Below are 14,420 nucleotides of genomic sequence, written 5' to 3'. Positions count from 1 at the left end.
ATACACACATACACAGCAACTCTGTAGTGCAGTTTTTTTATACAAACTGTGGCTTGGCAGCCATCCTGTGAGATCACTCTTATGTAATGATATAATGTAACACTAAATTATTCCCTTATTGTAAACCACTCTTCATAATAAGTGATTTGTGTGGAACTACAGCTGCAGACTCAAGTTTTTACTTAATTAAAACATCATCATACACACCTCTCTCCAGGTCCTCAGAGCCATTATGTGAGCTGACTGCAAGACAAGAGAATATCACAGGTAAAGAATAAGAAAACCTAACCGCAGACTTTCATGTGGACTTCTCTGGAGAAGGGTTACTTAGTGACAAAAACATTAAATATTTGTTATTAATCATTATCAAATTGCTGACAAATATACCTGTATTTATCTGGGATAGATAATGGCAACAATATATTCTGGGTGTGAAGTTTACAGCCTTCCACAAAGGCCTGGTGTGTGAAATGTTTGGTCTAGGACTGAGTATCACTCCACACTGCTGGAAAAAAGTGCCAATACAAGAGTTTTTGCGCAAATAACAAAACATGATTTGTGGAATTCCACAAAATAAGCCAGTCTTCTAAGATGCATGGTGTATTAAGTGATTATGCAATTACCTGCCCAAAGTATAAAAATAATAAATGTAACTTTTTGCATCTAAGTCAGAATCAGCTTTAATGCCAAGTAGGTTTACATATACAAGCAACTTACTTTGGTATCTTGGTGCATAACAAGTTTTAATCATCACAATTAAATGAAATAAACATTTGAAATATATCAGTCTGTGTGTAATGAATGAATATAATATCCAAGTTTCACTTTTTGAATGGAATTACTGAAATAAATCAACTTTTTGATGAAATTCTAATTATATGACCAGCAACTGTAGTAGGTAGAAAATATGAGAAAGGCAAAGCAAGCGATGCAGGTGAAGAATCAATGAGTGCATTGCTGTATGTTATTAATTTATTTGACATATTTTAACTATAATGATAAAATTGTGCATGTTTTGTTATTAATTTGAAAAGCAAAAATACACACATATAACTCAGTACCTTGGTGCCCAAATAGACAATCTGTCCAGCGTAGCTCGAGACCGACTGGTAGCAGGCCTTTTCTCCGACTAAAGCCTGGAACACAGACATACTGTTAAAAGACAGAGGTCCAAACAGAACTTAAGTTTATTATCACTGGCTAAATGAGACTAACAAGGCCTCATATTAGCTTCAGCTGAACTTTAGAGTGCATTTTTAAACAGATTTTAAACTTTAACAGGTTAGTCAGATTAGAAAGGGATCCCTTCATGGCCAAGAGGAAGAGGGATTGCAGCTAACCTACAAATAACCTGAGTGTGTTGCTTGTAGACAGACTTGCAAACCTGTTGCTCTCGCTGTTCCATTGTGGGAAGACTTCTCCAAAGCAACCATACTGTGAAAATACTTTTAAATCAGCTGATTTTTTGAGAATTCCGGGGCTGGATCCAGAATCATAAGAATGTAGATAATGATGAAGATTGATGTACGATTTGAGAGGTAACCCTGAGCTAGCCCATTTAACACTTTAGAGCTCAGGGTACTCGAAAATCAGTCATGGCGTGTATTAAAGCCAGTGAAGAAAGATCAGGATTGGTCTGATGATGATGTAATTAAACTTGCCACAGACTCAAAGAAACGCATGGAGCAACATTTCAGTATCTGACAAAGAGAGAAATGATCAGATTGGCCTTGTTGCAGAGGTGGTGAAAAGATATTGTGACAGTAAACTTAAAGGCTGTAGGTGTCATGGGTGTGGTCGTAGAACGTCATTCCCTGCACAAGAAACTGAGCAACTCTCCCTAGGATAATTAAACATCCCCACACTCCAGGGGCATCAGGGACTACTCTTGGACACAAGGAAAAAAAAAGAATAAATGAACTGATATATCAATATATAAAAAAAGGGAATGTGTGCTAATTGATATGATATGCTTATCATAACATCATAAGAGTATGAGGCTTTGATTCAATATTCTGAGTTTGATGTATGGACAATATAAACATACTGGAAGTGTTACACATATCCACTAATATGGAAAATGCTGTTTGGACTTTTTTCATAGGTGATATATGAATAACCTGAATTGTAATAGGACACAATTCAAGTTCATACACCAATTCTGACTAACACACAAGGTGAGAGTGTGTGTGTGTGTACCTGTTCCACCCCTCCTTTCACTCTCAGGGGAGATAAGAAAAGAGATTTAGTTGTGGGAGGTGCAAAGTTTCATACCAGTGGTTTCTGCCTAGCAGAGATTATAATAACAGAAAAGCCTACAAGACTGACTCCTTGCTCTTCTTTTTTCTTCTCTTCTTCGTTTCTCTTTTCTTTCTGCACTCTTCTACTTCATTTACGCTCTGTGTTGCCCTGTTTGCCCAGAAAGCAGCTGGATGTGCTAAACGCTGGAATCTAGCAAACCTTGCTAGCACTCCTAAATTGCTAGATGAAGGAAGATGTTAGGAATAAGGCCAGTCCGGTACTCTCACAGTAGGGCCTTCTTGTATCAAGGACAGACTTCAGAGAAAAGATCCAAAGTACACTGAAGTACACAGACTTTATTAAATGACATCTTCATCACAGTAAAAAAAAAGATTTATAAAAAGGTATCCAGTGTAGTTTGGATCTTTTCTATTACGTTGCTCCTAAATTGCTGTTTCCAGTCTGAAAGACACCTGCTCCTGTTTGTGCAGCATCTGTGTTGTAACAATACAAAAGTTAGGACCGCAATGAGCTCTGAATTGAACATCTGATTAGTGGTGCCATGATGTTTCCAGTCACAAACCAGCTAAGTAGTTGTGATAAAGACCTCATCACAGATAGCAGGCCGAGCCCACCCCACTGATCATAGAACCTGAGAGCTCCAGGGAGTGGCCCAAGTGAGAATCTGCACTGATCATCCGTCCCCAAAAAGTGCTAAAAGCTTTGGTTACTTACTTTATACTGTTACTTACTGTGTCCTTTTTATTCATTCACTACATCCAACTCAAACATCAGGGTCTCACAACATTGAGACACATAAGTAAATACAAATAACAACAGGATGACTGTGTGTTTGTTCCTTGTGTGTCACAATTGTCATCATCAATCTATCTTGTTTAATCTTCACAGTTCTTCAGGAAGTGCAAAAAGGACTTTTAGTTACTAGTTTAGTTCCTGAGTTTAGTCCCTCTGGTTCTTAAACTCTTTAGTTGAAATGTGCTATAAAAGGCAGTTGCACAAAGTAAAGATGGACTGACAATAAGCCTAAAAAGTTAAATATAATCTCTAGTATCTTACCTTCCTAATCCATATATATTTTCTCTAAGGCTTTAAAGTAAAGACCGTTATGGAACATTCATCTCAAACTGGACCCTTCTCTGATCCTGTCCCCCATCAGCTAATCCCTCACCAGAGCCTGGGAGACATTCCCTCCAGTAGCCAGCGATTTGAAATGTCGGCTGTTATAGACCAGTTGCACCTGCTCCAAGTCCAGAGTCTCCAAAACCTCCTGACTGGGCCGGTCCACAACCTGCAGCTTTTCGTGGCTGTCAACCAGGACCAGTGTACGACTATTAATCCACTGTAGAGACAAAGGGACAGAAGGAACAAGTCAAGCACTACAGCAAACAAAGATATTTGTCTTTACTTACACATAACAAGCCATGTCGGAGTAAGATCACACCTGTGGTATGCATCAAATTATAGTAAACAGAGGAAAACTCAACTAGATGTTGAATAAGAAACAAAATGTAACGTTGCACACACAGTTTCCCTTGCAAACTGAGCTTGTTGCAAACTGAAAGCTTGTTTTATCTTATCTTAGTTGTCCTCACTGATTTTCTGACACATAAGCAACAAAGAAAAATCTGTGCATCATTGGGCATTGAAAACATGGTGACAGGACTTTCAATCTCCACAAGGGCTAAATCAACTTTAAAAATCACAGGCCCATAACATCAAAGGTTTGTGAATATCACAGGAGGTGGACCATGTTGTTGTCACAGGAGGCGGGACCTGTCTTTGTTTCAGGGGGCAGGCCACATCATCCGGCTCAATATGCTTTATCCAGGTAGTAGACAATTAATCACTTTGAGCTCACAATTATTGTCTGAAAGAGGGCTGTCGCCTTTCATTCTCCCTTTAAACCTTTCAGCTCACACAGGTGTTTGGTGATCAGCTTGGTCTCCTCTTCCAATGTTGGCTTGTACAAAGCAATTTTCTGTTGGATGTGCAATTGGCCTAATACCAAATCTACCCTAAACCAAACATTCACAGACCGGACAGTAGAGTGTGCTGTAGATTTTGCTGGCTAGCAACACATGTTGCTACACATATTTAAAAGGCAAATGTCATTTGCTGGCTGTTTATGTTTGTTTTTTTCCCCAATGTGCAATTATACATTGTCTTTACCGTTATACTGTAACAATGCTATGCATTGTGGGTTATTCCCTTAAGCAAAGTTGCAGAGAGCCCTCAAACTCAGATTGTACAGTGGGACAGTCCTGAGCCCTCACAGACTCAGCAGGAACGGACATCAAAGTCTGTGAATGTTCAAAGGGAGCCACTGGTACCGGCCTAGTGTCTTGAGTTGGGTACTTACACTGAGGCTTATGATGTCACAGCTAAGGTGGAGCTGTCGTTGTTTGATGACATGGATGGTCCCCGTCTCCTCCTTCTTTACCTGAAATAGAAGTGCAGAGGAGAACACTCAAACACGACAGTTGTACCTGCTCATCATTTCTCTCAGAATACAGGGAAACACTTGCCCATTAGTTACTGGGTAAAGACAATGCTGTACATTTCTGAATCTTTGCAGCACATAGACTGCAATGTGTGAGTATTTCTGAGGTCAATGTATGACCAGGCTATGATTCAACAATATTGGACAACAATACCATGTATCATCAAACAAGGGTTATCTAACATTGCAAAAACATGCACTGACTGCATATATTTGTGTGTTGCACCATGTAAATATTCTCAAAAGAACAGCCATTTAGAGAGGCTAAAACCTGTACTGTTACCAACAACCAGACTACAGCTCACCTATCGTCTCATACAGTAATTAAACCTGTGTTGACATAATTTACAAATTAGACTGTAGTCCCATGTCTAAATTAAAACTATTGAAACAAAATACACTGTCATAATTGCAAAATCTATTCATAATAATTGCTGAGTGTGGTTCTAAGTAGTAGAGGCGGAAGATAGCCCATAATTTCATCTGCAAAAGATTTTATTATATTATCTGAAACAAATATCAGATAAGTTCAGAGAGCAGAAAAATGAGAAGAAAAACAAAAGTCACAACAACAAAAAACTGGACTTGAAATCCATTGTGTATTTTGCTGTTTTGAAGTTAAGAAGGGGTTGAGCAGATACCAGGAGGAAGTGGACTGTATCTCCTTTGCAAAAAGCCAGGATCGGGTTAACAGTCTTCTGAACAGGAACAAATTGCCAGGCCAGCTGAGGAACACTGGACGGATCAGACTAGTAAAAGAGAAAGCATCACATCACGTCAGTAATTAACCTCTTAAAGTAATGTTTCAAATGCTCATTCATTTGTGTAAAAATAAGGTTTAAAACACTGCTTCCATGTCGCACTATTGTGGTCGTGCAGTTGATGTCACAGCCTTTAACAGACATTGCATTGTTGGGCAGAAAACAGAGCCCACACATAAGTTATAAATGATGATCATAATTTCATAAACTGTAGACATTGTTTGAGAAGCAACACATCAGCAGAGTTCCAGTGAAATTCTGGAACTCACAATAACTGATAACCTTAGCACTCATACAGACCTTAGTGTAGGGAAAAGTCATCCAGACTTTCAGCGAGGGCTTTAGTCCAATGACTAGAATCTGTTCAAATAAAACCAAAAACAACCCAAAGTTTACACACAGCTGGGTGAAAAAGCAGAGGATGGATGCACTGTGAAAGCAGCTGTGCGTCGTCATGTACTTTAGTAAGAGAGGCCATAGCCAGCAGAGAGTAGTGTGTGATGGGATGGTCTCTGAAGTCTGGAGGAGCACGCAACGGTTCAATACAGCAGACCTCCCCTTTAGAACCACTGAAGAGACATCGAGAGTCACAGGACCGCATCCCCATCACCCTCCTGGACACAAAGAGAAACAGATTCCATTACCAGAAACACACCCCTGTATTTGTAACAAAGTAGAATGAAGCTTGCAAGTAACTGTAAGTGTGTATACCATTCTTTTTAATTATATGAGGTACTTTTCAGCAGACAGTTTTTTCAATAAACTATTTTGTTAATTGCATTTCTATGGAAGTGAAACAGCAAGATCGGGCTGTAATTTTACAAAATTCTGTTGTCTAAATAAAACTTATATAATGCTTATACAATGTTTCAGTGGCCAAGTTACATAAATCACAAACATATACTGAATAAAACACAACACAACAGTGTAATGACTGAAAAACTTGGTGCGTGGAGTTTTAAAGAGATGGGATTCTACCAGGCAGGGGTCTATTTCTGCATTAACTCACATTGTTGCTGTAATTATTAAGTTATTAAGATGCCAGAGAGAGCTTTAATTCTAATGTGCACATCTTTTATGTTCTCCTTTAACTGCATGCTACCAGTAACATCAGCTGCTTTCAAAACAACAAAAAACAGTGGATTTCATACATTCATGTATAACACAGAAAAATGTGTATTGTTTTACAATAACATACATATTTAAGTTAAGTCACATTTAAAAAAAAAAGCAAATATATTTGTTGATGCTGTTTTTCCAGGAAGACTAAAACTATGACAGCAAATAAAATCTGAATAATAATGTGACAGATGGATGAAAGGACAAATGAATTACTGTCCTAATGCAAAGTTGTATAGAGGGTATGCATTGATGTCACTTCCCCTTCTGGAACACGCTGGACTGAGTGGCAAAACATCTGTTACCATGGCTGGGTGATTATTTGCTCAAATTAAAGGCAGTTGGACTCGACAGTGATCCTAACTGCTTACCAAAGAACCAGCGGTCCAGCTCTTTCCATTTTAGATGAGTTGTTTGTGTTTTAGCTGATTCAAGCGAACACTGCTGCTCGTCTTTCTGCCACTCAGTGAACATAACTGCGTTCTGTGACGTCATGCGCATACCCTCTATTCAACAACCTGCAAGCATCTGCAGAATCACACTGTCGCTCCTGATTAGTGAAACAGTCTCATCCCACCCGTTCTGCTTCCTTCAGTAACGTTATCTAAATAATAGTTACTGTAGCTCCAGTTCTATGAGTACCTGTGTTGCCCTCTTGGCTATTGGTTTACCAAATAGAGGCTCTGCCTCAGCACCCTGTATTGAACTATTCATCTGAGCGAGAATCAGAACAGACCTCTAGTACCTATGCAACCTTTAACACTCAGTGACTGGAAGTCTGAGTATTGTTCAGTCATTTTGTCTAGATTTGAAATGTTAAGACAAAATGTACTACACTCTCTGATTCTAGTGGTAAAGAAGTGGCTAAACTGAGAAAGAATTTGACCAAACTATGTGGAACAGTCCCCTCTAGTGAAAGCTCTCGTTATCTTGAGGCAGCACAATAAACTGCTTAAGTGGTGGTGGACCAAGATTGTGTATGATCTTATGTTACTTTAATTTAAAGCAGAGTCATTTACCTGAAAGCCAGCTCAAAAACTGATCCTCCACTGTCATTGCACACCGCAAGAGTTGGGTCATCTGTGAACTACAGACACAAAAACAGAGACATAATAAAAATGGACAGAAATAACCAAGATCAATTTCTGAGAGTGTGTGTGTGTGTGTGTGTGTGTGTGTGTGTGTGTGTGTGTGTGTGGTATTGTTTTAAAGCTGGGGTGTTTTGGTAATACTTGTGTATGGGGAAATGAGCCAGAGTGTGTTGGCAGTAGCCACTACAACATCAGCCAACAGCCATTCTCCTATTAAAATATGTGGCTGAATAGATAATAGTGTATGTGTGTGCGTGTTTGTACCTTCACATGCAGTATAGCTGTCCCTGGAGGGTGGGCATCATTGATACTTCTCAAAAGCTTCCCATTGGCTAGATCCCACATCGTGATCTTATTATGCAGACAGAAAGACAGACAGAGAAAGTCTGTTCAGGATTTAAAGTGCAATGATTGGCAATTATCATTTTTAATAAACTATTCAAACTAAACTAAATTAAAACATGTTCATTCTCTCATTTAATAATAATATGTGGCTAAGTTACATGTACGGTATGCCAATACTGCAAATATTGTGAGGAAAGCACAAATCTGTTTAATCCATTTACAGTTATTATCCAGGGGAAATGCTGTCTGGAAGATCGTGTTTCAACAAAAAATCAGATCAATCTTCATCAAAGGGTGTGAAACTGTGATTCTGGAGAGGGGTGAGCCTCTATAACTGCAAGGACCAATCAGTGGTAAAGTGGATACCAATATTGTACTGCAATAGTCACATAGTCAGATTTGTGATTACAGCAATCAATATTTTCATAATTGTGTATTTTACCGATTATCCACAAGAATGTGGCTCAAGCAATCTGGAAGTGCTATAAAATTAGTGCGGTTTCACTCATATATGTCAGCATGTGTAACCACTGCAGTTGTACTGACAGTAGATTCCATTTATCAGGAGCTTGACACTACTGGTTCACTGACAGATACCACTTCCCATCAGCAGATGCCTCTTAAAACTAGCAGATACAGATGGCAATAGGCAGCTGTCACTACTATTTGGTATTTAAGATAGCAGCAGGGCTTCCCACTACTACACACAGTTTTAGGTTGCATTGCTGAATCAGCCACTAGACCTCTGAAACACACTCCAGCGGCTAATACATGTTCACATCCCAAAATGATGCTACTTCCTGGCCATGTTTGTTTGATTCTGCCCTTTTCTTCTTTTAACTCATTCCCATTTTTGTCTTTTCTCCACATTGAATTTACTTGCTATATTATCACAAATATTGTTTAATCTCTACCAGGGCATCATACTTCCACATAATGCACATGAAAGACAACGTGACCAAAAAGACATAAAAACACAAAAGAACCAAACCTCACCAGCTACTTTTGTTAAATTCATCAGTGTTCTTCTTCTAAAGAAATTGAATTAGAAGCCCAGTCAACAAGCCTGTTATTGTCTGTCTGTATATACCTGTCCTTTGGCGAAGCCGCAGAGAAGTCGTGAGCAATCATGGTTGATGCTGAGGGCGGAAACGGCCCCAAACTCTGCCCCAGTTGCCTTGGTACCCAGACAGAGCCGCAGAGCCTGGTTGGCATCTGGAGAGGAGGGTTAAGAGGACATTTAACTGCTGAAGCAGGGGTACAGACTTTCAGAAGGTGCAGATGGTAAAATAAATTGTAAAAAAGACAAACGCAAGGTTTTCCAAGTCCTCAAGTAACAGTGGAAAAACTGACTCAAACAGTACATTGATATCAAAACACAACAAACTGGCACCAAATGAAGAGCTGGAAATGAAATAAACACTGCTAATTGCAATCAACCCAATCAAACATTAAAACATGCACCAAAATGGACATGAGCGATGATGTCTCAGTGCCAGTCAGGTTGAACTCAAAATGAACAACATTAAGCATGAGTGATCCATCTGACAGGGGGGGGGGGGGGGGGGGGTTCATACCTTTTCCTGCCCATCATTATGTCAGCAATATAAAGAGACATGGGTCAGCCCTGCTGAAACCTCATCCCGATCAAACCCCAGTCAAAAACCAAACAACATCACAGTATGAACGTGAACTCATTCATTTTGCATCTGCTTTCACCTAAACCAGGTCAGGAGCAGGATTTTGTTGGTCATCCCTAACTTCTTCACACTCCTGTTACTGCAGCTCAACATGATGATTGTCTCCCGTCCCCCTGTCCTCCCTACTTAGCGACACACCCACTGACAAACCAGCTCTGATTATTGGCAGCTCCATTTTGAAAAACGTGAAGTTTGCGACACCAGTGACCCTAGTCAAATGTATTCTTGGGGGCAGAGCGGGCGATGTTGAGGATGTCGCTAAGGATACACACAGTAAGACTGTTATTCACGTAGGCGGCAACGACTCCTGATGATGCCAATCACAGGTCACTAAAATGAATGTTGAGTGAGTGTGTACATATGCAAAGACAATATGGGACTCCACAGTTTTCTCTGGGCCCCTCCCTAATCTGACCAGCGATGACATGTTTAGCCACATGTCATCATTCTGCTGCTGACTGTAAAACGACGTGGGATCAGTAGATAACTGGCAGACTTTATGGGGAAAACATGGACTGATTAGGAGAGATGCCATTCATCCCATTCACGTAGGTTAAGTATGTGCGTATGAACGGGTACTCGGGCGACTAGTGTATATTTCACTTAAAACCAAACACTACTTTAAACATGCCCTAGTGAGATGTACTCGTGATAATGCGTCATTGTAAATAAAAATATTGGAATTAGAAGTAAGATTTGTTTCTCTTGAACCAGTGGTCATCATCGGTCACTGGCCTGCTTCTTGTTAATCTCACACCCTGTCTCCCTCAACAGGATTGAATAAAAATGTTGTTTTTTGTAGCCATTGTTCCACTGCTTCACTTTTAAATGAACATAACAAAGTAGAGATGAGACATGTAAAATAACATGTCCTCTCCAATTTCTTGAGTCACCAACACTGACATGAACAGTTACTCATGAGATCCGGGTACTTGATTCACCCCTACCTCTTCGGAAAAAAAAAAGGTACATGGACACATTGCACAGTAATTAAGAAATACACATTTGGGTGGTGCACATACTAATCGAAAGATGTCTGGGAGCAGCTCCTGGCTCCTTCATCTTATCATATCTTGATCCTGTCATATGCTGTCGTGTGCCCATCCTGACTCATGCCCCTTGGACCCTGTCAACTGTGTGCCTCTGCAGGGCTGAATGCTAATGCCGCCCTTCTTGATTTTTTTTTCCATTTGTAATTGCATCTCGTCTGACCACTGCCCTGCCTTACCCGTTGATCACTATTATTTACATAGTGCATAATTACTGTCTTGGTTTACTGTATAAAAGAGCTTCATTTCATTTGCTCTTTCTTTCTTTTTCAAATTCCTTAAGCTAGAAACAAAACAATTTTAAATAAATTAAAGTCTTTTTAAATTGATTTAATACTTTTCTTCTTTTAAACCAAAACAAGCATACAAATTTAATTCAGTAAGTATCAACTCAACCTTATCCGTCTGACTTGGTTAGAGAACATACAATAATGCATCTGCACAGAGTAATGATACTATATTTTTTTAAATAGTTTGTGTAATCACAAATTAGCAGTGTGCAAATTCCTATACTACGGAATTGATCATATTTTTGTGGTTGTCCTTATTATTGCTTTTCAAAAGAGTGCCATCATTCTCATAAAGTGTTACCCTGTGACTAACTGGCAGACCAGAAAGTCTTTACCCTCCTGAAACTGGCAGACCAGTACGTCTTTACCCTGCTGACGTCCCGCCCTGTGCAAATAATGGATCCCCATTTTAAAAGGCTCAAACAAACATAAAAAGCTCCAAACAAAAGCATTCATAGTTGTAATCAATCCAGTGCTGTAAAGGTGATAAGGTGGTGGCCAGGTCCGGGAACAGAAACGGGAGCTGATACTGGACAGGAGATAAGGAGTCAACTGGTGCCTAAAGGTCCTGATTACCTGAGTCAATAAAATCCAATGTGTGGGCAGCTCATGTGCAATGTGACTTCACCACCACATCCTGCTTGAAACCTGGACCAACAATCTGTCAGCACAAACCACTGGTTTTGGTTCTGCAGATCACAAAAAAGTAAGTACTCTTGTATTCACATAATGGGTGACTTAGACAGCACATATTAGTGATTCTAGCTCATCTTTACGAGTGTAGGCTGATGTTGCTAATATTGTTTCAGCAAAAGATAAAGTTTTTTGAGACTTATTTCCTCATGGTTATCGAGAGCCACTGTATTCACAGTAGACCAAATGACTAAAAAGAGAAACTTCTAACAGTTTGATTTGATTAACTTAATCCAGCTTTCAGGCTTGTATAAAGACACAAAGCTGGTGGCTATTACACAATCTTTCAAGTTATCATTGATTTAGATTTGTTTAAAATTATATTGTTTTTATTGACCTAGTTATTCACAGCTTATAACTGTTGTCGTTTGCATGACTGTTTCGCTAGGTATTGTGAGATTCCAGGCCACGGGGGGCTTGACCAGCGATGCAAAAACCTTCATTTAAATAAAGTTGAAAAAAGTCATAATAATGAAAATTACGGCAAAATGAGCCTGAAAAATCAACCAAGAAAGTGTTGTTGTTACTTGCTGTTGGAGGAAATTATTGTTGTAATTAGTTCAGTTAGTTCTTACATGCCACGTTCAAGCTAAATAGTGATTAAGAACAGTATTTGTGTTAGACTAAGTAAGTGAGAGCAGTGGTGAGTTGACAACAATTACTTTCTAGGCTGCAAGCACACAGAGAATCTGCTGTTTCCAACCACCATACCAACCATTAGTGTTTTTCAAGGTCTTTATTACCGGTTCTAGCAGCCTTATTTCTCTGAAATCATAAAATGATGTATTTTCTATCCAAAGGCATCTGCCAATCCACTCAAAAGCTCAGACTTTATCAGACTTTGTCGCTCTGTTTCAGAGATGCTTAATTTACTAAAACGATGCTGTCTTGTCTCTACAGCCTCTTCCCCTGCCACCGCTCCACACCTCATTACAATGCCTCATCGCTGCTGCTCTGTCGAGATTAACAACAGCTCTGGCTGCTACACTCTCGCCAATCCAAGGTATCACAAGTGTTGATGAGTTTAATGTGTATTTTTCATTAAGTAGTTAAACACAATGAAATAAGGACCAAATAAAGTTGCCAAAGTTAAGGGGCAGCTATGGCTCAGGAGGCAAAGCAGTAGGTCAGTCCATTACAGTTCATTTCCTATTAGTTTCACTTTTTGTGTTTGTGTGTTGATGCATACAAAGAAACAAACTGATTTTTGAACAAGCATATTTAGCTGCTTGTTCCTCCTGTCCATACTGGCCACCAAGACTTCTAATATTGTACAACATGTATCTCAACTCATTAACATGGCCACACGGTGCTGCTGGACTTAATAGCTGCCTTGGACATAATTGACCATGGCATCCTTTTAGATGGACTGAGGCACTGTGTGGGCATATACTTTAAGTGCTCTATAAATAAAATAAATACATATTTTCCTGTACTGATGACTCATATTAGCTTCAGCTGGACTTTGGAAGTCATTTTTACACAAAACCATGACTGTGTATTTTGTCTACAATAACTTACATTGAAATGGTTTGTAATAGCGTACAATGTTATTTTAGACACATTACATTTACATCACATGTAATCATTTCTTCATTTTATCCAAAGTGACTTACAATTGCTATATATGTCACAGGTCGCACGCCTCTGGAGTAACCAGGGGGTTAAGTGTCTTGCTCAGGGACACATTGGTGGATGTGTAGTTTGCTGACACAAGTTTGCTTCCAATTTTGTGTCAGCAATTTTTTTGTTTCAACATGAAACGGCCCCAGGTCCAAGGCCAGGTCCAAGCACTGACCTCAATCTCATCCAACTCCCTCAGGGTGAACTAGAATGTCAGCATCATCTATAGTATGATTTGGGAAAAAAAAGGTTTTGTATGAACCGGTCTGATTTGTTGTGTCTTTGTGTTCAGAGTGTTCACTGAGAGCGGGCACTGTGAAGTCCCTCTGCCACCCATGGTGGGTCCCTGCTCTGCTGGCAGTGCACTGTTCAACAAGACAACCGGCGCTGCCACCGGGGCTGTGGGCGTCTTCACCTACGACCTTTTCAACGCAGAATACAACGACTACAGCCACGTCATGGCTGTCATGTACTCCGTGCCCTACGACCGAAACCTCTACTCCAGCTGGTTCGCTGTGGGGATCTTTGAAAGAGGAACCGAGTGCGACTACAATCTTTATGATATGATGTATAAGGGAAATGAAAATAATTTTGTAAGAGCAAAGGCTGATGGCTCCTGCATTTCTTATGAGGGTAATTATGTTATCGTCAGTGCCTCCATGTCAGATTCAGGCGAAGCAGTCCTGAGGGTGGATGTCAATGATACTGGCATGTATTAAGCCAAAAGAAGAAAGATCTGTTGTTATGTAAACCATATGAGACGATCACAGTCATTTTAACATTTCAAGTGGCTCATTAATCAATATACTTAAAATATGCACATGATTGTACACTAAATATTGGTTATTACACTTGTGAATTTCAAAAGGTGACGCCGAATTACAAATAAAAAACAAGACTTTCCTGTGTCAATCAGATCATGTCCTCTTTGTATTTGTCCATGTATAGCTAAAATTCAACATATTCAACATATTTTGTTTTCATCAT

General features: G+C 39.5%; 2 protein-coding genes across 3 annotated transcripts in view; one reads left to right on the top strand and one right to left on the bottom strand.

Annotated features, from left to right (window-relative positions):
• Positions 1 to 14,420, bottom strand: part of vps8 (VPS8 subunit of CORVET complex) — a 59,659-nt gene that overhangs the window by 28,287 nt on the left and 16,952 nt on the right. Inside the window, exons 7-16 of one of the 2 annotated variants that reach the window (XM_038737352.1) lie at positions 9,169 to 9,293; positions 7,998 to 8,084; positions 7,662 to 7,729; positions 5,984 to 6,137; positions 5,824 to 5,883; positions 5,404 to 5,511; positions 4,622 to 4,702; positions 3,431 to 3,601; positions 1,062 to 1,136; positions 208 to 243 (exon numbers count right to left, since the gene is read on the bottom strand). In XM_038737352.1, coding sequence (XP_038593280.1) covers positions 208 to 243; positions 1,062 to 1,136; positions 3,431 to 3,601; positions 4,622 to 4,702; positions 5,404 to 5,511; positions 5,824 to 5,883; positions 5,984 to 6,137; positions 7,662 to 7,729; positions 7,998 to 8,084; positions 9,169 to 9,293 — 965 coding nt within the window. The remainder of the gene's footprint in view (positions 1 to 207; positions 244 to 1,061; positions 1,137 to 3,430; positions 3,602 to 4,621; positions 4,703 to 5,403; positions 5,512 to 5,823; positions 5,884 to 5,983; positions 6,138 to 7,661; positions 7,730 to 7,997; positions 8,085 to 9,168; positions 9,294 to 14,420) is intronic. The other variant, XM_038737353.1, reaches the window with a different exon arrangement.
• On the top strand, positions 11,360 to 14,348 carry LOC119917195 (DELTA-stichotoxin-Hmg2a-like). The gene is made up of 3 exons (XM_038737354.1): positions 11,360 to 11,823; positions 12,711 to 12,813; positions 13,726 to 14,348. The coding sequence occupies exons 2-3, from the start codon at positions 12,746 to 12,748 to the stop codon at positions 14,150 to 14,152; spliced, it is 495 nt and encodes a 164-aa protein (XP_038593282.1). The 5' UTR covers positions 11,360 to 11,823; positions 12,711 to 12,745; the 3' UTR covers positions 14,153 to 14,348.

This window comes from Micropterus salmoides, unplaced genomic scaffold (assembly GCF_014851395.1).
Source record: "Micropterus salmoides isolate LMB-PRFRI ecotype aquatic unplaced genomic scaffold, ASM1485139v1 Ms_hic_scaffold_22, whole genome shotgun sequence".
NCBI lineage: Eukaryota > Metazoa > Chordata > Actinopteri > Centrarchiformes > Centrarchidae > Micropterus > Micropterus salmoides.
The sequence above is the reverse complement of the archived record's forward strand: the minus strand, read 5'-3'. Positions and strand labels throughout refer to the sequence as shown.

Bases quoted from the DNA above. Each gene is read 5' to 3' on its own strand.
- LOC119917195 (XM_038737354.1), top strand. From the start codon at position 12,746: ATGCCTCATCGCTGCTGCTCTGTCGAGATTAACAACAGCTCTGGCTGC. The intron at 12,814-13,725 runs GTATCACAAGTG...CTTTGTGTTCAG, and splicing joins TACACTCTCGCCAATCCAAG to AGTGTTCACTGAGAGCGGGC.